A 26535-nucleotide genomic window follows, 5' to 3' on the forward strand; every position below is an offset into this window, starting at 1 on the left:
TTTCAGGGAACGCTTGAAGGTTTGGAGACTAGAGGAGAGTCTTATGCTGCATTCAGTTCGCAAATGCCGGATCCTACCCGGTAAGAGAAACGTGTACTTACCGGGTGGGATCCGGCATTTGCGCTCCGTTGCTGGCTTTCCGACCCGGCAATATACCGGGTCGGTTGCCATAGCAGCGGAGGGCGCAGCAGCAGCAGGGGTGGAGGCGGCGCTGGGAGATGAGCTCATCTCCTGCGCCACCTCTCCCTATGCTATGAATGGGAGCCGTGTTGCATCGGAACTGCTCCCATTCACACTGCGCCTGACCCGGTAATCAACCCGGTAATAACCCTTCTTTTTTACCGGGTTGAATTACCGGGTCAGGCGACCCGCTAATTCTGAAAAGGAGCTTTCACATCGCACACTGACCATTTTCGACACAGCAATATGCCGTGTCGATACCGGGTTTTTAGTGCGATGTAAAAGGGGTCTTATTGTGCGTGGTAGGGCATTCCATAGAGTGGGTGCAATCGTGAGTGAGAGCGAGTAATGAGTGTGGATGAGAGTGCTAGTATTGGGCACATATGAAACTAGTCACCCTTCTTATCAGTTGGGTTTCAGCAGCATCTAAGTCTTGTGGTGGTCTGTTTTCATCTGTTATAGAAGAAACAATTTGCAGGGTTGAGGGGGCCTGTTAGTGGGATGCATGACCCAGCGTGGGGGCATGGTCACGTCCTGTTGCAAAAAGCGGGCTCTCTTTACATGTTGCAGGGGGTATGGCTAATCCATCTTTGGGTCCCTCCTGAGAGGCCAAGGCCTGGGATCAGAAGGTCTTAGGGAAGATATTCTGTGGCAGTGTTTCACTACTTAAGATACTTAAGGCACAGGTGTTAGAATCCTGAAACTTTGCTAACTTGACTTAAGCTTTAAGGTGTAGGCAACATAGCCAGACTTGCAGCACCTCCTTATTTAGATGTTTCCTCATACATCTTGCCTCAATACGCCACGTAGTGGGAGATGCCTGGCGTGAGTGAGCTAACAGGTCCCGTGCAACTCTGTTAACGTCAAACCTCTTTTTTTTTTTTTTTGCCGAAAATGCATCTTATTCGCATCACTATGTGAATAAGACGCACAAGCAGACTCGGCTGTGTGTGACTGCGATTGTAACTGCATACAAAATGTTATGTTACAGTGTTTCCTAGTAAAACACAGATACAGCCGCGGTCGCACACGGAATGTAGGCATGCCGCATATAATTTTAATCAGCAAAAGGTGACTGTGTGTCCTATTTGCATCGTTTTGCAAATAAGACGCATTTTAATGGAAAAATAACGAAAATAAGCTTGGTACTACCAAGTCACGCATATATATTGGTAGATGCTCAATTAGCTTAGTGATATCATTCAGGTGCTCGAAAGGGAGGGGTATTTCTAAGCAAGAAAAAAAGCCATTTGTTTCCCCCAGCACCCTGAATGATAACCGTAACCAGATTTAAATTCCACATAATAATAGAATTCAGAGATCTTCGTTACACATATTTGCGCAAATGTGTGAATAAGCCCCAAAGCCGCATCAAGGCGTCTCTGTATATTTGGGGTCCCTAGCGCTATATCTAGGTGCAGGGTGTGGCACCCCAAAACACCAGCATAAGCCAGAAAGCCCAGCGTAGCATACCAGTGAAAAAACTATAGTGTTAATAAATTAGTATTTAGGAAGCCGAAGCTATAGAGAAAGTGATACAAAAATGAAATGCAATTAAAATAGAGAAATAGTGTTAAAAAATTAATAAGTGAAAAGTGTTAATAGAATGTAAGGGTATGCCACACTAAGGCCATCCAGCTCAGCCAGTCCAGAGGCACCACACCTCCATTACCCCAATCTGGGTCTAAGATTAACCAGCAAGGAGCCACATGATAATGGCTCCTTACTACAATATGTCTAAGCTAAGAGCTACCTACCTTGGAGCAACCCCATAATGCTCCATGTGGCATGTCAGGGCCTGCACCTCCTCCTAATGCAGGAACCTCTCTGCCTCTCACAACAAACCTATATATTGGTAGATGCTCAATTAGCTTAGTGATATCATTCAGGTGCTCGAAAGGGAGGGGTATTTCTAGGCAAGAAAAAAAGCCATTTGTTTCCCCCAGCACCCTGAATGATAACCGTAACCAGATTTAAATTCCACATAATAATAGAATTCAGAGATCTTCGTTACACATATTTGCGCAAATGTGTGAATAAGCCCCAAAGCCGCATCAAGGCGTCTCTGTATATTTGGGGTCCCTAGCGCTATATCTAGGTGCAGGGTGTGGCACCCCAAAACACCAGCATAAGCCAGAAAGCCCAGCGTAGCATACCAGTGAAAAAACTATAGTGTTAATAAATTAGTATTTAGGAAGCCGAAGCTATAGAGAAAGTGATACAAAAATGAAATGCAATTAAAATAGAGAAATAGTGTTAAAAAATTAATAAGTGAAAAGTGTTAATAGAATGTAAGGGTATGCCACACTAAGGCCATCCAGCTCAGCCAGTCCAGAGGCACCACACCTCACACCTCAGCATGGCGTCACTAGAAAGGCTGTTTAACTTGCAGGGAGGCTAAATGTAAGTGGACACATCTATATGTACCCATACTAACTATTGATAGGGTGGGGTAGCAGTTTGTTTACCAACGGTCATAATCCCGACACCCATTGACCCACAGTCAAAATACCGACACGGTTAAAATACCGACATTCATTATGCCGACGTGTTCAGAATGCCAATATAGTCAGAATACCAACATTTGAAATTTCGACATGTCAAAATGACGACATGCGGTTTTCAGAAATTTTTGCCCCAAAACAGACTTGTTCATACTTTACCATCCCAGTGGACCTGGAGGGGTAATAAAATAGTGTGCCGAGCGAGGCATCGTGCCCGAAGCATGGCGAATGCAGCGGTACACTTATAGGCCCTACACACTGGCCGACATCGGTCAAAGATATGAACGATCTCGTTCATAAATGAACGAGATACCGTTCATATCTTTGAGTATGGAGGCTCCAGCGATGAACGATGCGCGGCCCCGCGCTCGTTCGTCGCTGGTCCCCCGTCGGCTGTACATGCAGGCCAATATGGACGATCTCGTCCATATTTGCCTGCACTTCAGTGCAGCCGGGTGACGGGGGGAGTGAAGAAACTTCACTCCCCCCGTCACTGCCCCTCCGCCGCCGGGTCGGCCGTATCTGCCGTCGGGCAGCTCGGCGGCGGATCGGCCAATGTGTAGGGCCCATTAGACTGTGTCCATGTCGACCTATGTCGTCATTGACACACAAAAACAGAAAAACTAATATCTGTATTTTGAAATGTTGACATTTCAAATGTCGGTATTCTGACTGTCGGCATTATGACCATGTCTGCATAATGAATGTCGGTATTTTGAACGTGTCAGTATTTGACTGTAGGCCAGTGGCTGTCGGGATTATGACCGTCGATATTGTGCCCGTTGGTAAATCATACTGAACCCGATAAGATGATGCTGCAACTAGCAATTGCACGTGCTCAAAAGACCTAAATAACTGGGTCAGAATTGCTTGCATATAATGGAAGATTTGCATTGTAGTTTACCACAAAAATATTGCACAGAGAGCTGGGATGGCACTGCAAGCTGCACACTTCCCAATTTAAAAGATGCAGAGCCATGATGCTGGGAGTCATATTGGGGGTTGTTCCGAGCTGATCATAGCTGTGCTAAATTTAGCACAGCTACGATCGTAAACTCAGACATGTTGGTGGACACCCAGCACAGGGCTAGTCTGCCCCGCATGTCAGTGCCAGCCCTCCCCCGCACTAATACAAAAGCATCGCACAGAGGCGATGCCTTTGTATCTGTGGAGTAACTCCCGGCCAGCGCAGCTCCTGCGGCTGGCCGGGAGTTGTGTGTCGCTGCTGCTGGCATCAGCAGCGGCTGTGTGAGACATCACGCAGCCGCCGCGCCACGCCCCCCCAATGGTCCGGCCATGCCTGCGTTGGCCGCAATGCGCCTACTAAACGTCGGCTTAACTCCGCCATTCAGCCCCCTCCTGCCAAGTGACCGCCTCTGTCTCTGAGGCGATCGCTGGGCATCGACGACTGCCATACGCTGACACACTGCGGTGTCGGCGCATGCGCAGTTCTGACCCGAACGCTGCGCTGCAACAAACTGCAGCGAGCGATCGGGTCGGAATGACCCCCATAATCTGCTATAAAGATGGCCTTTATCTGTAGGGCAGTGTCTTAATGATGTGGGAGGCTTCACTTCAGATGGAGTGGGGAGGCTATAATGGCAGATGTTCAGTTAGAATGCTTTCCCATGCTTTTAAACCTCTGATATAGAGGAAAACATATCGGTAATTTTACCAAGCATAAATATGTTGCCATTTTATTTAGATTTTCAGGGCTAAGTGAATTAGATAAGGACCGAGATAAGATAATTTTGCACTAAAAACAAGTTCTTGCTGCGTTCTATCACAATGGTTTTCCTCTCTATTGCTCAAGTACCCACCAACAGGTCTTGTTTTCAGGATTTCTTTAATAACTCACAGGTGAATTTACCTCTCTCTTAGTGGGTCAGTGATTATCACCTCCTATATTGTATCCACAGACAGAAATCCTGGAAAGATGACTTGTTAACGGTACTTAAGGATTGAAGTTGAAAACCACTGCCCTATTAGTATATGAAATAATAATCCTAACCCTTCTTGCCCTGTAGCTTAACCCTAACCCACCCTGCTTAGTTTCTAACACCAACTCTCCCCTATACTGCCCAAGGTGGTTTCCATTTTTCACTAATGTTGTTGTTGTTGTTATTGTTATTATTATTATTATTATTATCCTTTATTTATATGGCGCCACATGGGATCCACAGCACCAAATTACAGCGTAAACAAAAAAGCAAAGCATGAAGACAGTGACTTACAATTCAATACAATATAGGACAAGAACAGGGTATATAAACATATCTGAGTCAGTAAAACTGTACAGAAATAAATATCAGGGCGGCAGGAAACCGATGGATTTGGTGCCATCCAAGGGAGTATTGAAAATAACATAGGTTAAGTAAGAGAGGTAAAAGCACATGAGGGACCCTGCTTGTGAAAGCTTACAATCTATTTGCATCTTCTGTGCTGTTATATTAAATAAACTCCCAACCTCATCTATGTTCTATGGGTTTTCTTGTAGCCTATTATGTTAGTACAGGTTGAGTATCCCATATCCAAATGTTCCGAAATACGGAATATTCCGAAATACGGACTTTTTTGAGTGAGAGTGAGATAGTGAAACCTTTGTTTTTTGATGTCTCAATGTACACAACTTTGTTTAATACAAAAAGTTATTAAAAATATTGTATTATAAGACCTTCAGGCTGTGTGTATATGAAACATAAATGAATTGTGTGAATGTAGACACACTTTGTTTAATGCACAAAGTACATTATAACATTGGCTAAAATGACCTTCAGGCTGTGTGTATATGAAATATAAATGCATTCTGTGCTTAGATTTGGGCTCCATTGCCTTGATATCTCATTATGGTATGCAATTATTCCAAAATACGGAAAAATCCCATATCTAAAATACCTCTGGTCCCAAGAAGTTTGGATAAGGGATACTCAACCTGTACTGTGGTGTTTAGTTTGTTCCTGTTCATTACTTGTGCACCATTTTTCTCTTTCATGATTATGATCAGGAATGTATTAGAAGATAATATCCAAATGTTACGATTCATTCCTGGTTGGGCCTACATCACTGGGTATTATACTCTGATGTGACATTCCAGCCACAGATATGATAACAAAACATGGGCCCTCATTCCGAGTTGATCGGTCGCAAGGCGATTTTAGCAGAGTTACACACGCTAAGCCGCCGCCTACTGGGAGTGAATCTTAGCTTCTTAAAATTGCGACCGATGTATTCGCAATATTGCGATTACTAACTACTTAGCAGTTTCAGAGTAGCTTCAGACTTACTCTGCCTGTGCGATCATTTCAGTGCTTGTCGTTCCTGGTTGACGTCACAAACACACCCAGCGTTCGCCCAGGCACTCCCACCGTTTCCCCGGCCACTCCTGCGTTTTTTCCGGAAACAGTAGCGTTTTCAGCCACACGCCCCTGAAACGCCGTGTTTCCGCCCAGTAACACCCATTTCCTGTCAATCACATTACGATCGCCGGAGCGAAGAAAACGCCGTGAGTAAAAATACTTTCATCATAGTAAAGTTACTTGGCGCAGTCGCAGTGCGAACATTGCGCATGCGTACTAAGCGGATTTTCACTGCGATGCGATGAAAAATACCGAGCGAACAACTCGGAATGAGGGCCATAGGACGAAGCATAAACTATAGTCTGCGTTATGTAAAGGAACTTCTAATATCATTCATAAATATATATTTAAAGGTCCAATGTCTCATCAAAGCGTTAGTTGTTTGACTTATTTAAATTTGCTATGCAACAGAGTACAGTCTATTGCTCATTGCTGTCTGCTGTTTTCTGGTTAAGGGCCTTTATTCACTGGTATTGTATTAAACCAGCAGTGACACCGCATGTCGTACATGTTCAGCGTGCAGTGATTAACGATCTAAAACACTTGTGGTCCTCTATTGATCCCATTACTTTTACTTTCAGGGGACGCAATAGAATGGAGCATGCAGCGTCGCCACAAAATAAATGCTCCCACAAGTGCAAATGGTATTGGTTTTGGTATCATTGTTTCACTTGGTATCATTGTATCTTTGCCTGTGACTGACAGTTCTTCCTTTTACTAGTAATCCTTTAGAGAAATATGACTATTCCTTGTCACAATTATTCTGAAATCTTTCTGCTGCATAATCATGTCTGTTTTGGATGATTGCTCTTCTACCTCTTTAAATGTCTGGCTAATGACTAAACCGTGTCATTAAAGGCTCCTACTTCACGTTTTGACATGTTTTAGCTATCACCATATTTTTGTATGATAAACCAAATGTAGTACAGCTTTGTTGTGAAAGTCTGCAGATAATATCTGTTTACCTTAGGACTGCTGGGAAGTTGCCTAGTGTTGGAAGGCTGAGAGAGTGCTTCCCTCTTTATACTGTACTGGAGAGTTTACAAACTACACCATTACAGTCAAGATTTCAAGGATATCCATGCTTGAGACCAGATGGTTAAATCATATTGACTGAGGTACTAATTAAGTCATCTGTGCTCAAACAGTCAATTCTATTCAGCAACAGTTGAATAGCGCTGGGAGTTAGCTCCCGGCACTATTCAATACAGCGCCAAGTGACACCAATTGTCGGGAATTCTTCTCTCACCCCCAGGGGATGAGAGAGGAAATCCAACAAAAGTTCTGCAGCGTGGCCGGCGCAAGGCAGATCCTGTCGGGAATCAGCATCGCGGCGGGGAGTTAAGTCGGAGAATGCCCGTTCTCCCGACAATTCAACCTGTTAAGTCGGCGAGAACGGGCATTGGCCGACTTAACATGAGCTGAATTTAATAGCGTCGGGAGCTAATACCCGGCGCTATTCAACTGTCGCTGAATAGAATTGACCCCATGGATATTCTTAAAACCTGGACAGTAATGGTGGAGTTTTGGAAACCCTGCTGCTGTACTGTACTGTAGGAAAGTTGAATTCTGTGCAATAATGATCACATGTGCCACATTCCCCATGAAGCCTTAATATTTGTAGTGTGGCTAGGTTATATATGTGAGACATGAGAGTAGACCAGCAACATGGCTATTCAAAGTGCATGATCTTCTTCATCTTCTTTCATAGTCAAACACCTGTACAACATAAATAATTTCATAAAATACTGCAACTACGATACATGTAAACACATAGCATGACATGACCCTAGTAGTATGCTGACTACTCATTTGCTTCCTTACATCTCAGCTGTAGTGTGTTCTGAGAATTGTGGTGCTAATTGTTACCTGTGCTCTGTTTTTAGATTTTCAGTTACTGTAATGTTTTCTGTGTACCCTGTATTGTTCTAATGTCTGCCGGATGTACAGTGCTGCAAAACACTTGTGGCGCCTTTATAAATAAAATTTTATTATAATAATAATTATGGTGTGCGTCGGCAGCCACTAGATGGCGTCCAATGGAGCAATTCAATTGTTGCTCCGTTCAGGCGCGACAGCTGCCAGAACCTGCATTTCAGCTTGCATCCTCTGGGGGTGGTGAGCTGAAAAGCGCAAAAAGTGACCAGTTTGGCACCCAGCACTTGGTTGGGTCAAGCTGCTTTACACGGCTAAACCCGACCTCTATGGTTGTAATCAGCATTTAAAAAAAATAAAATTGAATTGCGCATCGGGCGCACAAAACTATTTAATATCGCCAGTAGAAACCATACCCCAGCGCTCATTGCATGCTATATCACAAGCAGCCATTTTGTGACCTGACTTAATATTTAGGGGCTGCTTCAATTGTTTTGGGCGTGTATTTTTCTAAAATTGTCAAGATTCAATTGTCTCTACTTCCATGCATATCACGGCCAAACAAATGTAAAACGGCTAAACCCGTTTTTAAAGTCCTGTTTTGGCACGTCCAAACTCCCGTTTGGACGCCGAAGGTGCTGACTTAGCGCACATTTCTTCTTGCACCTCAGGAGGCTGCGAGAAGAAATGTCTCCTCCATAGCTACCGGGAGTCTAAACAGAGAACAATTGAATTGTTCCAATTTGCACCACCTAGTGGTCGCCGTGGGTTAAAACAATTGAATCGGCCCGTTTGTGTAGCGTGACATGGTTTTACTCCTCTGCTAAGAGTGTTTAAGAATTGCCTACTTTCTCAGGCTGTCCTATCCACTCATGGAACATCTCACTTATCTTGAAAGTTTTACCTTCCCTTGTGGATGTAGAACAGAACTGGTATAACACACCTTTCTAGCCATGTATTCACATTTTATATTTCTAATTATTTAATGTCTTCTGCGGCTTTTAGCTTCAGCAGTAGTGCTTACATTCAGCTGACAGCTGAAACCGTTTGATTTACCATTTCTTATGTATTCATTATTTCCACAAATTTGGGAGGATCTGGATTACAGCAATTGCTGGCAGAAGGGTGTTACCAGCAAAGATTTCACTAAAATGATGTCCTCAATTTTTTTGCTGCATTCTATTTTTTCTTTAATTTAGAAAATTATTTGTGTAGATTATATCGCCATTCAAGACATTATTTTGGTTCTGCATATTTTCTAACTTAGATTAGATGCTTTGCAATCTCACTTCATATATTCATTTTGACCACACAGTCATCCTGACCAGCCATCCATTTCACAAAACCTTGAACCCCTAAAGTGTTATTTCACCTGTAACCTGCCAACATCCCTTCCCCAATTCACCATAACATGGCACTAAGCTTAACAAGTCCTTTAACGGGTTCTGAGGTGCACAGTCAGTTACATTTGTTCTTAGGCGCATTAGCTAGCTACATACATTTTGGTATTTGTCCAGCCCTGAGTACTCTGCATAGTAACATAGCCTGCAGAACTTGGATGATTAATTTTAGAAAGCTTCTCCCCTATGCAACTTATATTCACTGGTGCATTATTATTTATTCCCATTAGAAACTTATGACATGACATCCCCATACTCCCTCTTTGTTTCTTTTTTTTTTTTCCAAAGAAGTGATGACAAAAACATAAAGATATTTCAGCCAGTGGTAAAACAGACTGGGTTAAAAATTTTGGAAGTACTGTCTAAATATACAACTTGTCCCTTTAATTGCTAAAGGCTAAATTCATGAAGCAGTGAAAAGTGTGGAGAAGTGAGCCAGTGGAGAAGTTGCCCATGGCAACCAATCAGTGTTGAGGTAATATTTATAAAATGCATTCTATAAAATTATACATAGCAGCTGATTGGTTGCTATGGGCAATGACTCCACTGGCTCACTTCTCCACACTTTCACTGCTTCATGAATAGACCCCTAATACCCCTTTCACATCGCCAAATTAACCCGGCTTTTTACCTGGTTGTTGCCGAGTCGACCTGGGTCGAGGTGCGGTGTGAAAGCGCCAAACTGAATATCCCGGGATGTCCAACCCGGTATTTCAACCCGGGTCAAAAGAAGGGTTGAACACGTGTCGGACCCGGATTATTGTGCACTAAAAAGCTACAGTCCCGGGTTATTCGACCTACCTCTGAAAAAATAGCACTGATTGGTTCTTTCCAGTCAGCTGAGGTCTGTTTACTGTACTGTACCGTGAGCACACGTGTTGAAAAGAAATCTGACCAGTTCTGCACTCCTTTGGACCTAGTTCTGCACTCCTTTGGACTTCATTAGCCATGGCAAACTGGAGTGATGAGGAAGTCAGGGAGTTGCTGCGGATCAGGGGTGAAGAAGAAATATGTAGGCAGATAACGGGTACAGCCAGGGACATGTGATCTGTTGGCCATGAATGCTGCACTGTGTGCATTCCCCAGCCCCCTCCTTTTCTTGTTGAAAACTGGGAACCAATCAAGTCCTTTTAAAATGACATCACACTGGTTTTAACATGGGTGACCCGGGTTGAGCAAAAAGACACCAACACATCAATAACCCAGGAATAACCCAGGTCAATATTGCGATGTGAACGTCTTTTACCCGGGTTTGCGATGTGAAAGGGGTATTAGTCATTTACCAATTGCAGACTTTATTTTATACAGAAGCAGCTAAAACACGCAATATTTTTCTTCTTTCTGGGCATCAGACTTTGGTTTGGTATAACAAAAGTTTATGGTCTTGAAGGACACCGTAGTCAGTACTCAGAACCTCTTATGGATTACTGCAGAAGATAACTAATACCATTTAGCTCCCTAACAACGCAGAGCTTTTCCTGAGAGATAACGTTACTTATTCCTGAATGTCTCCAAATGGGTTTATTTGCTAAATTGGGAAATAAAAGGCATGAGGTTATGCAACAGTAATACACAACTTAGTCCAGAATGTTTCAACCATATACAACACACAAATTCAGTGCACAGAAAAAAACCTGCATTTACCATCCTCTAGTGTCCAATTCATTTATTGACCTGTTGTGCCCAGTCTAGTTACCCTTCTGTGGTGGTCAGTCTATTTACTGTACTGTGGTAACCAGCATATTTGAGCCAATTTACCTACGCACCTGTGGTGCCCATTCCATTTATTGCCCTTTGGGACGCAGCATACATATATGCCCTAATACACCTAGCCTCACTACGGCATGCAGCACAAGCTACCTGACGTGAGTGAGATATGCAAAGCACTGTAGTGTCTCTTTATCCTGAGTGTGGATCCTAGAGGGAGATGTATTATAGCAGCACGGATCGTGTCGCTATAACACTTCCTGCTTTGCCTCATTACCTAGGAGGAACATTGACAAGGTATATAAACATCTTTTCTGCTAAAGCGACGGAGTAAAAACTCTCCGCCGATCCCAGCCTGAGCACACAGCACATCAGCACAATGGAACTTGGAGCGAAAAAAAGCCTATCTACTGCATCATAGCACTTTGTATTCAGTTTCAGGCTCAGTCGCACACAGATATACAAGTGTTGCATATAAAATTAACCTGTACAGTCTCGTGAAGCAGTTTTGTCACATCACATTGCGATTAAGCTGTACATTAATGTTGAAAAGTCGCTAAAAAGATGCTTGCCATAAGTCAAGTCGCACAGGACATGGCGCCAAGAAGGGATGTTTAGTTGGAATGCTGCAACATTGCTTGAGGACACATATGTATGTTCAGCCTATTTACCCTCCTGTGATACTTTTTGCATTTACAGTCAGGTGATGATCAGCATTTTCTTAGTCCATTTACCCAGCTGTGGCATCTAGCAAGTGCCAGCGTATTTGCCCTCCTGTACATGCTCATGCTAAGCATTTCTCAGCAGACCCAATATAGCTGCTCATTTATCACTGTGAGACAGTAAGACAAGGGCCTAGATATTATAAATTTAAGCAAGCCCCTGTTCCATTCACCAGGGAACATTTTCTATTCAAAACACCATGTCAACTGGAATTTTTCCAGTATAGGTGAACGTTCATTTTGTATTTATTTATAAAGTCATACAAAAACTGCAATTTTATCACTGCATTTGTTTACATTTTTTCTCTGACGTCCTAGTGGATGCTGGGAACTCCGTAAGGACCATGGGGAATAGACGGGCTCCGCAGGAGACTGGGCACTCTAAAGAAAAGATTAGGTACTATCTGGTGTGCACTGGCTCCTCCCTCTATGCCCCTCCTCCAGACCTCAGTTAGAATCTGTGCCCGGCCAGAGCTGGGTGCTCCTAGTGGGCTCTCCTGAGCTTACTAGTAAAGAAAGTATTTATTAGGTTTTTTATTTTCAGTGAGCTTCTGCTGGCAACAGACTCACTGCTACGTGGGACTAAGGGGAGAGAAGCAAACCTACCTGCTTGCAGCTAGCTTGTGCTTCTTAGGCTACTGGACACCATTAGCTCCAGAGGGTTCGAACACAGGCACCTGTCCTCGATCGTCCGTTCCCGGAGCCGCGCCGCTGTCCCCGTCGCAGAGCCAGAAGAACAGAAGCTTGAAGACGACGAAATCGGCGGCAGAAGACTCCTGTCTTCATTTAAGGTAGCGCACAGCACCGCAGCTGTGCGCCATTGCTCCCAGCACACTTACACACTCCGGTCACTGTAGGGTGCAGGGCGCTGGGGAGGGGGGGGGGGGGGACGCCATGGGCAGCAATTGAAGTACCTTTTGGCAATAAAAATACATATATACAGTCTAGCACTGTATATATGTAAAAACCCCCGCCATTTTTTTTACACAAAAAGCGGGACAGAAGCCCGCCACTGAGGGGGCGGGGCCTTCTTCCTCAGCACACCAGCGCCATTTTTTCTTCACAGCTCCGCTGGAAGCAGCTCCCCAGGCTCTCCCCTGCAGTATCCAGGTACAAGAAGGGTAAAAAAGAGAGGGGGGGCACATAAATTTAGGCGCAAATAAAACATATAAGGCAGCTATTGGGTAATCACTTATTAGAAGTGAAAATCCCTGTGTTATATAGCGCTGTGGTGTGTGCTGGCATACTCTCTCTCTGTCTCCCCAAAGGACTTTGTGGGGTCCTGTCCTCAGTCTGAGCATTCCCTGTGTGTGTGCGGTGTGTCGGTACGGCTGTGTCGACATGTTTGATGAGGAGGGTTACGTGGAGGCGGAGCAAGGGCAGATAAGTGTGGTGTCGCCCCCGTCGGGGCCGACACCTGATTGGATGTATATGTGGAAGGTCTTAAACGACAATGTCAGCTCCTTACGTAAAAGGTTTGATGACGCTGCAGCCTTGGGACAGCCGGGGTCTCAGCCCGCGCCTGCCCAGGTGACTCAGAAACCGTCAGGGGCTCATAAACGCCCTCTATCTCAGATGGTTGACACAGATGTCGACACGGAGTCCGACTCCAGTGTCGACGATGATGAGGCACATTTACAGTCTAAAATGACCAAGGCCATCCGATACATGATTATTGCAATGAAAGATGTATTACACATTTCTGAGATTAACCCTGTTAATACCAAGAGGGTTTATATTTTTGGGGAGAAAAAACAGCCAGTGACTTTTTTCCCCATCTGATGAATTAAATGAATTATGTGAAGAAGCGTGGAGTTCCCCTGATAAGAAACTAGTGATTTCTAAGAGGTTACTGATGGCGTACCCTTTCCCGCCAACGGACAGGTTACTTTGGGAAACATCCCCTAGGGTGGACAAGGCGCTGACACGCTTATCTAAAAAGGTGGCCCTGCCGTCTCAGGATACGGCCGCCCTAAAGGAGCCTGCGGATAGAAAGCAGGAAGCTATCCTGAAGTCAGTGTATACACACTCTGGTACTCTACTGAGACCTGCTATTGCTTCAGCCTGGATGTGTAGTGCTGTAGCAGCATGGACAGATACTCTGTCAGACGACATAGATTCCCTCGACAGGGATACTGTTTTGCTAACCCTGGGCCATATAAAAGACGTCGTCTTATATATGCGGGATGCCCAGAGGGACATTTGCCTGCTGGGCTCTAGAATTAATGCTATGTCCATTTCTGCCAGGAGGGTCTTATGGACTCGGCAATGGACAGGCGATGCTGATTCTAAAAAAACACATGGAGGTTTTGCCTTATAAGGGTGAGGAATTGTTTGGGGACGGTCTTTCAGACCTCGTGTCCTCAGCGACAGCTGGAAAGTCGACTTTCTTGCCTCAGGTTTCCTCACAGCCTAAGAAAGCACCGTATTATCAAATGCAGTCCTTTCGTTCTCAGAAAGGCAAGAGGGTCAGGGGCGCATCCTTTCTTGCCAGAGGCAGGGGTAGAGGTAAGAAGCTGCACCATGCAGCCAGTTCCCAGGAACAAAAGTCCTCCCCTGCTTCCACTAAGTCCACCGCATGACGTTGGGGCTCCACAGGCGGAGCCAGGTGCGGTGGGGGTGCGTCTCCGAAACTTCAGCAACCAGTGGGTTTGCTCACAGGTGGATCTCTGGGCTGTACAAATTGTTTCTCAGGGATACAAGCTGGAATTCGAAGCAACTCCCCCCCCGCCGTTACCTCAAATCAGCCTTGCCAGCTTCCCCCATGGAAAGGGAGGTAGTACTGGCGGCAATTCACAAGCTGTACCTCCAGCAAGTGATTATCGGTGTCCCCCTCCTTCAACAGGGAAGGGGTTACTATTCCACAATGTTTGTGGTACCGAAACCGGACGGTTCGGTGAGACCCATTCTGAATTTAAAATCCTTGAACACTTATATAAAGAAATTCAAGTTCAAAATGGAATCGCTCAGAGCGGTTATTGCAAGCCTGGAAGAGGGGGATTTTATGGTGTCGCTGGACATCAAGGATGCTTACTTGCATGTCCCCATTTACCCACTTCACCAGGAGTACCTCAGGTTTGTGGTACAGGACTGTCATTACCAGTTCCAGACGTTGCCGTTTGGCCTGTCCACGGCACCGAGGATATTTACCAAGGTAATGGCCGAAATGATGATACTCCTTCGGAAGAAGGGAGTTATAGTTATCCCGTACTTGGACGATCTCCTCATAAAGGCGAGGTCCAGAGAGCAGTTGTTGATCAGCGTAGCACTCTCTCAGGAAGTGTTGCAACAGCACGGCTGGATTCTGAATGTTCCAAAGTCGCAGCTGATTCCTACGACGCGTCTGCTTTTCCTGGGCATGATTCTGGACACAGAACAGAAGAAGGTGTTTCTCCCGGTGGAGAAGGCCCAGGAATTAGCATCTCTGGTCAGGGACCTCCTGAAACCAAAACAGGTATCGGTGCATCACTGCACGCGAGTCCTGGGAAAGATGGTGGCTTCATACGAAGCCATTCCCTTCGGCAGGTTCCATGCAAGGATCTTTCAGTGGGATCTGTTGGACAAGTGGTCCGGATCGCATCTTCAGATGCATCGGCTGATCACCCTGTCCCCAAGGGTGTCTCTTCTGTGGTGGCTGCAGAGTGCTCACCTTCTCGAGGGCCGCAGGTTCGGCATACAGGACTGGGTCCTGGTGACCACGGATGCAAGCCTCCGAGGATGGGGGGCAGTCACTCAGGGAAGAAACTTCCAAGGGCTGTGGTCAAGTCTGGAGACTTCTCTACACATAAATATTCTGGAACTAAGGGCCATTTACAACGCCCTGAGTCCAGCAGAACCCCTGCTTCGAAACCGGCCAGTGCTGATTCAGTCAGACAACATCACGGCGGTCGCCCATGTAAACCGCCAGGGCGGCACAAGAAGCAGGATGGCAATGGCGGAAGCCACAAAGATTCTTCGGTGGGCGGAGAATCACGTGCAAGCACTGTCAGCAGTGTTCATTCCGGGAGTGGACAACTGGGAAGCAGACTTCCTCAGCAGACACGACCTCCACCCGGGAGAGTGGGGACTTCATCAAGAAGTCTTCACACAGATTGCAAAGCGATGGGAACTGCCACAGGTGGACATGATGGCGTCCCGCCTCAACAAAAAGCTAAAAAGATATTGCGCAGGTCAAGGGACCCTCAGGCGATAGCTGTGGACGCCCTAGTGACACCGTGGGTGTACCAGTCGGTTTATGTGTTTCCTCCTCTTCCTCTCATACCCAAGGTACTGAGAATAGTAAGAAAGAGAGGAATAAGAACAATACTCATTGTTCCGGATTGGCCAAGAAGGACTTGGTACCCGGAACTGCAAGAAATGCGCACAGAGGACCCATGGCCTCTGCCTCTCAGACAGGACCTGCTGCAACAAGGGCCCTGTCTGTTCCAAGACTTACCGCGGCTGCGTTTGACGGCATGGCGGTTGAACGCCGGATCCTAGCGGAAAAAGGCATTCCGGATGAAGTTATTCCTACGCTGATAAAGGCTAGGAAGGACGTAACAGCAAAGCATTATCACCGTATATGGCGAAAATATGTTGCTTGGTGTGAGGCCAGGAAGGCCCCTACAGAGGAATTCCAGCTGGGTCGATTCCTGCACTGCCTCCAGTCAGGGGTGACTATGGGCCTAAAATTGGGGTCCATAAAGGTCCAGATTTCGGCCCTATCCATTTTCTTTCAAAAAGAACTGGCTTCACTGCCTGAGGTTCAGACGTTTGTTAAGGGAGTGCTGCATATTCAGACCCCTTTTGTGCCACCAGTGGCACCCTGGGATCTTAACGTTGTGTTGGATTTCCTGAAATCCCACTGGTTTGAGCCATTCAAGACCGTGGAACTAAAGTATCTCACGTGGAAAGTGGTCATGCTGTTGGCCTTAGCATCGGCTAGGCGTGTGTCGGAATTGGCGGCTTTGTCATGTAAAAGCCCATATCTGATCTTCCATATGGACAGGGCAGAATTGAGGACTCGTCCCCAATTTCTCCCAAAGGTGGTATCGTTTCATTTGAACCAACCTATTGTGGTGCCTGCGGCTACTCGGGACTTGGAGGACTCCAAGTTGCTGGACGTAGTCAGGGCTTTGAAAATATATGTTTCCAGAACGGCTGGAGTCAGGAAGACTGACTCGCTGTTTATCCTGCATGCACCCAACAAGCTGGATGCTCCTGCTTCAAAGCAAACTATTGCTCACTGGATCTGTAGCACGATTCAGCTGGCTCATTCTGCGGCTGGATTGCCGCATCCAAAATCAGTAAAGGCCCATTCCACAGGGAAGGTGGGCTCTTCTTGGGCGGCTGCCCGAGGGGTCTCTGCTTTACAGCTTTGCCGAGCGGCTACTTGGTCGGGTTCAAACACCTTTGCAAAGTTCTACAAGTTTGATACCCTGGCTGAGGAGGATCTTGTGTTTGCTCATTCGGTGCTGCAGAGTCATCCGCACTCTCCCGCCCGTTTGGGAGCTTTGGTATAATCCCCATGGTCCTTACGGAGTTCCCAGCATCCACTAGGACGTCAGAGAAAATAAGAATTTACTCACCGGTAATTCTATTTCTCGTAGTCCGTAGTGGATGCTGGGCGCCCTTCCCAAGTGCGGACTTTCTGCAATACGTGTATATAGTTATTGCTTAAATAAGGGTTATTGTTCTGAGCCATCCGTTGAGTGAGGCTCAGTTTATTGTTCATACTGTTAACTGGATAAGGTTATCACAAGTTGTACGGTGTGATTGGTGTGGCTGGTATGAGTCTCTTACCCTGGATTCCAAAAATCCTTTCCTTGTAATGTCAGCTCTTCCGGGCACAGTTTCCCTAACTGAGGTCTGGAGGAGGGGCATAGAGGGAGGAGCCAGTGCACACCAGATAGTACCTAATCTTTTCTTTAGAGTGCCCAGTCTCCTGCGGAGCTCGTCTATTCCCCATGGTCCTTACGGAGTTCCCAGCATCCACTACGGACTACGAGAAATAGAATTACCGGTGAGTAAATTCTTATTATTTTGCTCAAAGTAAAAAGGAAAAGGAAAAGATGAGAGCAATCTTTTAGGGATATGAAATTTCTTATCAGGATTAACCCACGGTTCTTCAAACAGGGTATTCAATTCCTTTGACGCAGGAAAGGTGACTGAGGACTTCTTTTTTACATTAAAATAAGATTCCTCACACTCCTCTGACACCTTATCAGGAATTTGCAGAACATCTCTGATAGCCTCTATAAGAGCCTCTATTGCCTGTGACAGAGTAGCATCCCCCCCACCAAATCCACCTCACCCTCCTCCAAGTCTGACCCGTCGGTGTCGGACTGCAGGATATGGGTCAGAGATCGTTTTTGCGGACAAATGGGAGGGGATTGAGATGCTGGTTTAGGGACTGAGTCTATTCATAAACTCATCCACAGTCTATCTTAAGTATTGCGTCTCTTTCTCATTGCGGGATAGTTTTGTAGAAATATTTGAGATCATTCCCTTAATGGAATTTGCCCACTCCGGTTCAGCCCTGCTATTCTGGGAAGGTGCACTGCCCTGAGTACCCAGTAGTGATCCCCCTGGTGAAGGGGAACACTCCATTGTACTAGAAACACACTCTTTGCCTGAAATGCACAATTAACCCACAAAGAGCCCTTCAGGGAGACAGAGTTATTTGAAGCCCGCCCCCACCGTGCCCTTATCTCTAATGCCAAGCTTAGACGGGTCGCAGACTAAGTACCTGATAGGGGACTTAGTACACTAATAATTGCTCCCCCCTGCTATGATTCCCTGGTACCGGTGAGGTAATCTGGAGTCTCTCCGGAGGAGCTGCGCGTCCTTGTCAGTCAACGTCTGTGTCCACTGCAGAGAGAGAATGGCGCTGGTGAGCTGCTGGATCCGCTCATAGTGAAGGCCCCGCCCCTACAAAGGTGCGCAATCTTCCCGTTTTTTTTATACTGGCTGAGGTAATCTGGTGCTTAAAATGGAGATAAAACCGTTTTAAGACTGTTTTTGCCAGTGTGGGTACTGTGTACAGTGTACTAAGACGCAGCTGTGTACTCTGTCTGGAGATGCATTCCGCCCCAGCTAGAAGGCGTGTGTCTCCGTACCCTCATGCCGCCATAATGGCCGGCGACCCGCTAGCCGGGACGCCGGCTTAGTACTCGCCACTCTTCATTTTTCTGGCTCTGTTAGGGGTGGCGGCGTGCTGCGGGAATGTTCGTTCGCCGTGGTGGGGCTTGCAAATAGTTCCCTCAGGAGCTCAGTGTCCTGTCAGCAGAGAGCGGGACCATTAAGAGGTTAAGCCGTCCCCCCCCCACCTAAGTCCCACGAAGCAGGCAGGCTGGTGCCAACCAGCCCTGCCTGAAAATAACAAACATATAAAATAAAAATATGCAGAAAACTCTTCAGGAGCTTCCATAAGTGTGACTAGCTCCTCCAGGCACATTTTCTAAACGGAGTCTGGTAGGAGGGGTATAGAGGGAGGAGCCAGCCCACACTATCAAATTCTTAAAGTGCCCATGGCTCCTAGTAGACCCGTCTATACCCCATGGTACTAAATGGAATCCCAGTATCCTCTAGGACGTAAGAGAAATTAGAACTTGACTTATGCAAAAAAAACCCCTCATTATAAGCCCCTTATGTTTAACTGTTTTTAGCATTAATGTATTTTAACATTCTGCCAATTTAAAAACTATTCCTCGTTGTCTGGTCCACAAGATCTGTGTCCATACAGAATAATTATCGTCCCTTACACCTTTCAGCGCACATTTGGAAAAGAGTAGTGGGATCTCTTGGCTAATTTAAAAGCTGTTTCAGTGGTGGTGTCAGACTAGCGTAAGCTTAGCTCGATCTCCAATCTTTTTGGCTGTATGATTTATAATCATGTTGAATATTCACTTGCAGTTAGATGTTTTATATTCATGTTGAAACCTGTCTACGCTGAATTTTTGCATCAAATTAACATCCTATTCACCTTCTAGATTTGCTGATCTAGCAGACGGTATGCGAGTAGTTAGGTTAATGCTTTCAGGGCATTGACATGGTTAAAAATAAATCTGCAATATAAAGGGCCTGTGGCCCAACCAATAACATAATATGTAATTACATACTTTGTTAGCAACACTTATTTTATTTTTGTGTTGCCGTTGTAATCTTGGGGTAACTACATTGGCTAGAACTGGAACTTGAATGAACTTTAGTGTGCATAGCCTAGTGTTACATCCTACATGTATTTCACTGTTAGGGGGGTAAGATCATTGTATTTCATAATGCAGAGATCAGTATGTAGAGGAGAATTGAGAGGCAGATTGTACAATGTTGCTGTGAATTATTTATTATGTGTTCATCTTGGTAGTTGTGGTGCCAGGTTCTTGGTAAACAGAGCTGGTCCAGGAGGTGAGAAGCTGCTGTCCTGTATGGGACATCTGCCTGGGCCTCTCGTCTGTCACTTCCCCTCATCTGCTCCTCCATGCATGAAAGCCCCTCCTGACCCCACACCCAAATCTCTTTGTGCTTGATCATTGTGTTAGGGAGTTCAGGTGTCCAGAGAATAAGACTGGGCCACAGATAAAATAATGCAGATTAATTGTGTCCATATGATGTATAATTTAACGGTACATAGAAGAAAAGGGTTTGAACTTTTCCATAACTTCTTCACTATCTTTTATCAGTGATCCTTTTTTGTATAATCATTTTATAGTTTAAGTCACCAGATGCCATAATAAATGTGATTTGTATCTGGCAACCTCTGACCCTGTGTGGTGGTGATGGAGTCTATATTTGTAGTACATATTAATAAATGTAGAAAGTCCTGTAAAATGTGTCTTTATTTGGGGCATAATGATATCAAGTGGCTGATACATCAACCGATGAAAAGGGTGGAGGAGTTGCTCATAGCAACCAATCAGCTTTGAGGTAACCTTTATCAATTACGTTCTATAAAATGAGAGCTAGAAGCTGGTTCCTATGGGCGGCACCTGCGCTTTAGAAGGTTCAGAAAACCTCCCCTCTAATTTTCAGACTGTTCCAATCTGAGAGTACTCTACAGAGTTAAACACATCTGAATGTAAGGATTCCTTCATACAACTATCCTTTTTATTTTCTACTAAGGATCAGTAATACCCAATATATTTTGGGGCTGATCCAGACGTACTCCATTTCACTCAATGTCGCCTATTCACTGAGCGGGAAATTGAACTATTTTACCAACCTGATTGGATGGTACATACAGGTGGGAGTTGATGAAATAGATGACTGAGTATGGATGCAGTTTATCTTATTCTCTTTAGCTAGTCAAGCTGAAGGTGATGTACATCAACAGAAAATATGGTGTGTTCATTAAAGCTGCGTTGTATAGAGGTCCTATTTAATATTTCCTTATCAGTTTATTAAACCTTACCTGTGGGACTCACCACAAGGGTTTGATCTCCCAAGTTAAGTGCATTGAACTATTCAGTCACTTGCCATGGTAAGCCCACATTTAGCACTGAGGGTGCACTTAATGCAGATTTCTGCTCACACTATCCTGAGGAACAGAAATAAGCCTTAACTAGTGCTTCCGGGACTAGCCGAGATGTTACTGCAGGTGGAAATTACATAGCTCCAGGCACTTAACCTGGAAGTTATGGCTTACTGTGGAAAATGCATAGGTCTGGGCACTCACGTGGTACGTAGTAAGACGGGGGCTAATTGAAATACCCCCTTTCATTTTAGGTATGGTATAGAAGATCTATAGTAAATTTACAGTCATTAGGTCAGCCCAATATGATCGACATGCATTAGGTCTACAGGGTCAAAAGATCAGCATGGGAAAGGTAGACAGTAGAAAAGGTCAGCATGGAAATGGTTGAAACGTTTTTAATTGCAAATGTATACCCTTGCAGGCTCGTTTCACTCGCCACGCATCGGGCAAGGTGCCTCGCTGCACTCGGAATAGGTTACTATTCCCAATAGTAGTCCACGTGTATGATAAATCAAGCAAAAGTTGAACTCCAAAAATCTTGTTGACCATTGTCAATGGCGACCTTTTGTACCTGTCAATCTTTTGAGCCTGCAATATAAAAATGGAAGTTGCTCAAACAACTTAGTAATACTCTTCAGTTGCTTGAAAGGCAGTGGTTATTTATTTATTAATTACCAGTTATTTATATAGCACATACATATTCTATATTTTTGGATTGTTGGTGTAAACCCGAGTACCTGGAGGAAACCCACGCAAGTACGGGGAGATTATACCAACTGTTCTTAACAAGTAAAATTCACAAAATAGATTTTCCCCAGCACACTAAGGGGTATTAGCAATAAGATTTGAACAGTGCATTGCAGTAGAAAATTTGGAGATCTTGGTTACATATTTGCAAACATATGATTACGCCACCAGGCCACTTCACGGCTTCTCTGATACTGGTGGTCTCTAACACTGCATGATAACCGTACCCACTCTGGGCCATATAATTGTCTACTGTAAGGCCACATAATAATATCATTCACAAAAATATACCTAAATTGAGAGCCAACTTGCCTGGAGTTACACCTAGGTCCTCCAATTGGCACTACAACAGAGAGAGAGATCATGCTGGTTCTTGTAGTGCCATTTGGAGGACCATGGGGTGACTCCAGGAAAGTTGGCTCGGAATTTCGATATATTTTTGGGAATCCGTATGATATCCCGGCTGTCGGGGTACCAGCATTGAGAAGACCAACGCCGGAATACTGGTGGCGAGCGCAGCGTGTTCCCTCACGGGCTAGCTGCGATCACCACGCATCGGGCCCAGTTGTGACCTTTGGTCGCCATACTAATCTATTCCCCCATGGGTGGTGACATGGACCACCACCCAAGTGGGGGATCTGGGCGGCGGTCAGGATTCCAACCGGCGGTGGTATCCTGATTGTCGGGATCCCGACAGCTGGCAATGTGATTACCTCCAGTATTTTTGTATATGCGATTATCATGTGGCCTTACAGCAGACAATCAGGCAAATATATGTAACTAAGGACTCTGAATTATCGACTACCATGTAGTGTTTAAATCTTATTACTAATACTCCTTGGTGTGCTGGGGAAAATCTGTTATGTGACCTTTTGACCATGTCGACCATATGGTGTTGACCTATTGACTGTCTATACATTGGTACCCCTTTCTTTTACAGCTATACTAACAATATTCTCTCTTCATGCAACAGAAAGAGAGAATCATGTGTTCTAAAACAAGCTTACAAAAGTTTGTTTTATAATTGCACATGAATCTCTCTGTTGCATGTAGATAGAATTTCTAAAGACAACTGGCAAGTTAAACATTTTATTTATGCAAAAAGAACTTATTCAATAAATTCAAATTTGTAAATGACAAACGTGCATTTTAACATTTATGTATTTCCTTGCCCTACCCTACAAATTCTTCATTTAACTGCAGTGATATAGTACTCTATATTAGTATTGTAAGAATATTGCAACTTGTTAATGCTGCAGCAGATCTGCTTAAGGTTATCATTTCTCATCTGCCATTTTATATCTGTTTGACAGATCTTTACCAACTCAGGCTTTTAGGGTGTTTGTGTAATTGACCTTTCAGACTATAGTCACTTCACCTATTTCTCTTTACCTCCAGGATGAGATCGAGGAACTGAGGTCGGAGATGCTGGAAATGAGAGACGTCTACATGGAGGAGGATGTATATCAGCTCCATGAACTCAGGCAGCAGCTGGAGCAAGTGCACAAAACATGCAGAATCCTGCAGTACAGACTAAAGAAGGCAGAGCGCAGGGGCCTGAGAGTGTCTCAGACAGGACATGTGGATAGTGAATTCATCAGCACCCTCGAGCAAGATGTCAAGGTAATCGTTGTGTGCGTTTAGATGGAAAAATGTATTGAGACAAACATTGTAAGCGTCATATGATGAGCTACTGTGCTAGTTCCAAAGAGTTGTGTTGTATGTTCCCAAATAAGGGAGAACTGGAAAGGCTACATTTTAGCTGTGACAAAAGTTTCAGTTAACTTGAGATACAGGACATGCAGCACACTGGTGTATCCCTTTTTTATGGCTGCTATGCAGCCCGTTGCGGTTCCTGATGGAAATTTAGTTGTGTGCAGGGTGAATGCAGCTCCCTTCTATGCCTGTGTTTGGCAGCCAGTGTTAATTAGTAAAGCAGGACCTTCTTTAGTCAGGAGGTGCAACAGCGGTAATTACCACTGCTGGACCTGGGTCATGTTCTAGTTCGGAGGCATCAATCTCATTCTGGCCAATTCAATTGTGGCGCACGTCATTGCATCTACCGGAGCTATTCAGTTGTTTCTCTCATAGACACACATTAGCCACGGCAGTCACATTTTTTCTCGCAGCCTCAAGTGTTGTGTAAAAAAGTCTGTAGTTTGGGTGTGAAACCTGGACTTTGGACTCCCATTCAACCTCTTTAGACTGGTTTGACCGCTTTGCGCAGCTAAACCTGAAGCTGTCAGGCGGCTTAACTGGTAATGGGCGTCTGTTCGGAGCAACATTTGAATAGCTTCGATAGACGCCCATTGCTATAGAAGCCAAGCAGTAGGCACAGGACACAATTGAATTGGCTCTATAGAATGGTGTGTGCTTCACGTGTCCTTTTATTTGTAGCTCTAACTTTAATTGAGTAAGAGGCTAACGTGGGGCAGTTAGCAGAGCACAGGTTCTCAAACTCGGTCCTCAGGACCCCACACAGTTCATGTTTTCCAGATCACTTGTGTAATTTTAAAATGTGACAGTTGGTGATACACAGTGCCTGCCGAGAGACCTGGGGAACGGGAGTTGTGTGTGGGGTACTAAGAACCGAGTTTGAGAACCACTGCACTAGACGATAGGACGACATATCTGTCCAACATATCGGGCACATTGTCTAGTTTGTACCCACTATCACTGATGTGTGCACCCATGATTCGTCAGCAACATCCTCTGCCCTACATGCAGGGCCAACGGGGGATGTCATTAGTGAGGGCCATGCTGCTGAATGCATACAAACTTGCCGATGCCGGCACCGCTGCATTTTCCTGACCCTGCCGATGTCGAGCTGGGCACACATCGTATTGTTTGTACCTACCTTTAATGCATGTATACTGGTAAAGGGAGGACTATATACACTGCTCAAAAAAATAATGGGAACACTTAAACAACACAATGTAACTCCAAGTCAATCACACTTCTGTGAAATCAAACCGTCCACTTAGGAAGCAACACTGATTGACAATCATTTTCACATGCTGTTGTGCAAATGGAATAGACAAAAGGTGGAAATTATAGGCAATTAGCAAGACACCCCCAATAAAGGAGTTGTTCTGCAGGTGGTGACCAAAGATCACTTCTCAGCTCTTATGCTTTCTGTCTTATGTTTTGGTCACTTTTGAAAGCTGGCGGTGCTTTCACTCTAGTGGTAGCATGAAACGGAGTCTACAACCCACACAAGTGGCTCGGGTAGTGCAGCTCATCCAGGATGGCACATCAATGCGAGCTGTGGCAAGAAGGTTTGCTGTGTCTGTCAGCGTAGTGTCCAGAGCATGGAGGCGCTACCAGGAGACAGGCCAGTACATCAGGAGACGTGGAGGAGGGCAACAACCCAGCAGCAGGACCGCTACCTCCGCCTTTGTGCAAGGAGGAACAGGAGGAGCACTGCCAGAGCCCTGCAAAATGACCTCCAGCGAGCCACAAATGTGCATGTGTCTACTCAAACGATCAGAAACAGACTCCATGAGGGTGGTATGAGGGCCCGACGTCCACAGGTGGGGGTTGTGCTTAAAGCCCAACACCGTACAGGACGTTTGGCATTTGACAGAGAACACCAAGATTGGCAAATTCGACACTGGCGCCCTGTGCTCTTCACAGATGAAAGCAGGTTCTCACTGTGACAAATATGACAAAGTCTGGAGACGCCAAGGAGAACGTTCTGCTGCCTGCAACATCCTCCAGCATGACCGGTTTGGCAGTGGGTCAGTAATGGTGTGGGGTGGCATTTCTTTGGGGGGCCACACAGCCCTCCATGTGCTTGCCAGAGGTAGCCTGACTGCCATTAGGTACCGAGATGAGATCCTCAGACCCCTTGTGAGACCATATGCTGGTGCGGTGGGCCCTGGGTTCCTCCTAATGCAAGACAATGCTAGACCTCATGTGGCTGGAGTGTCAGCAGTTCCTGCAAGACGAAGGCATTGATACTATGGACTGGCCCGCCCGTTCCCCAGACCTGAATCCAATTGAGCACATCTGGAACATCATGTCTCGCTCCATCCACCACAGACAGTCCAGGATTTGGCGGATGCTTTAGTCCAGGTCTGGGAGGAGATCCCTCAGGAGACCATCTGCCACCTCATCAGGAGCATGCCCAGGCATTGTAGGGAGGTCATACAGGCACGTGGAGACCACACACACTACTGAGCCTCATTTTGACTAGTTTTAAGGACATTACATCAAAGTTGGATCAGCCTATAGTGTGTTTTTCCACTTTCATTTTGAGTGTGACTCCAAATCCAGACCTCCATGGGTTAATAAATTTGATTTCCATTGATCATTTTTGTGTGATTTTGTTGTCAGCACATTCAACTATGTAAAGAACAAAGTATTTAATAAGAATATTCCATTCATTCAGATCTAGGATGTGTTATTTTAGTGTTCCCTTTATCTTTTTGAGCAGTGCATGATGTTTTATTTTTTATTAATTATTCTCCAAGGCTTTTTTTTTTCCTTCCCGTGCAACAAATTGTTCTGTTTGTGCCACTTTAGAGATGTAATGTAACTGAAGGGTTCATGGTATCATTAACATTTGCAGCAACACACTTTTATGTTTTT

The 26535-nt window shown here is 45.2% G+C and overlaps 1 protein-coding gene across 4 annotated transcripts in view; it reads left to right on the top strand.

Annotated features, from left to right (window-relative positions):
* Positions 1-26535, top strand: part of MTCL2 (microtubule crosslinking factor 2) — a 146220-nt gene that overhangs the window by 5712 nt on the left and 113973 nt on the right. For all 4 annotated transcript variants that reach the window (XM_063960135.1, XM_063960136.1, XM_063960133.1 and 1 more), the window contains exon 2: positions 23341-23565. In XM_063960135.1, coding sequence (XP_063816205.1) covers positions 23341-23565 — 225 coding nt within the window. The remainder of the gene's footprint in view (positions 1-23340; positions 23566-26535) is intronic.

This window comes from Pseudophryne corroboree, chromosome 3, assembly GCF_028390025.1.
Source record: "Pseudophryne corroboree isolate aPseCor3 chromosome 3, aPseCor3.hap2, whole genome shotgun sequence".
NCBI lineage: Eukaryota > Metazoa > Chordata > Amphibia > Anura > Myobatrachidae > Pseudophryne > Pseudophryne corroboree.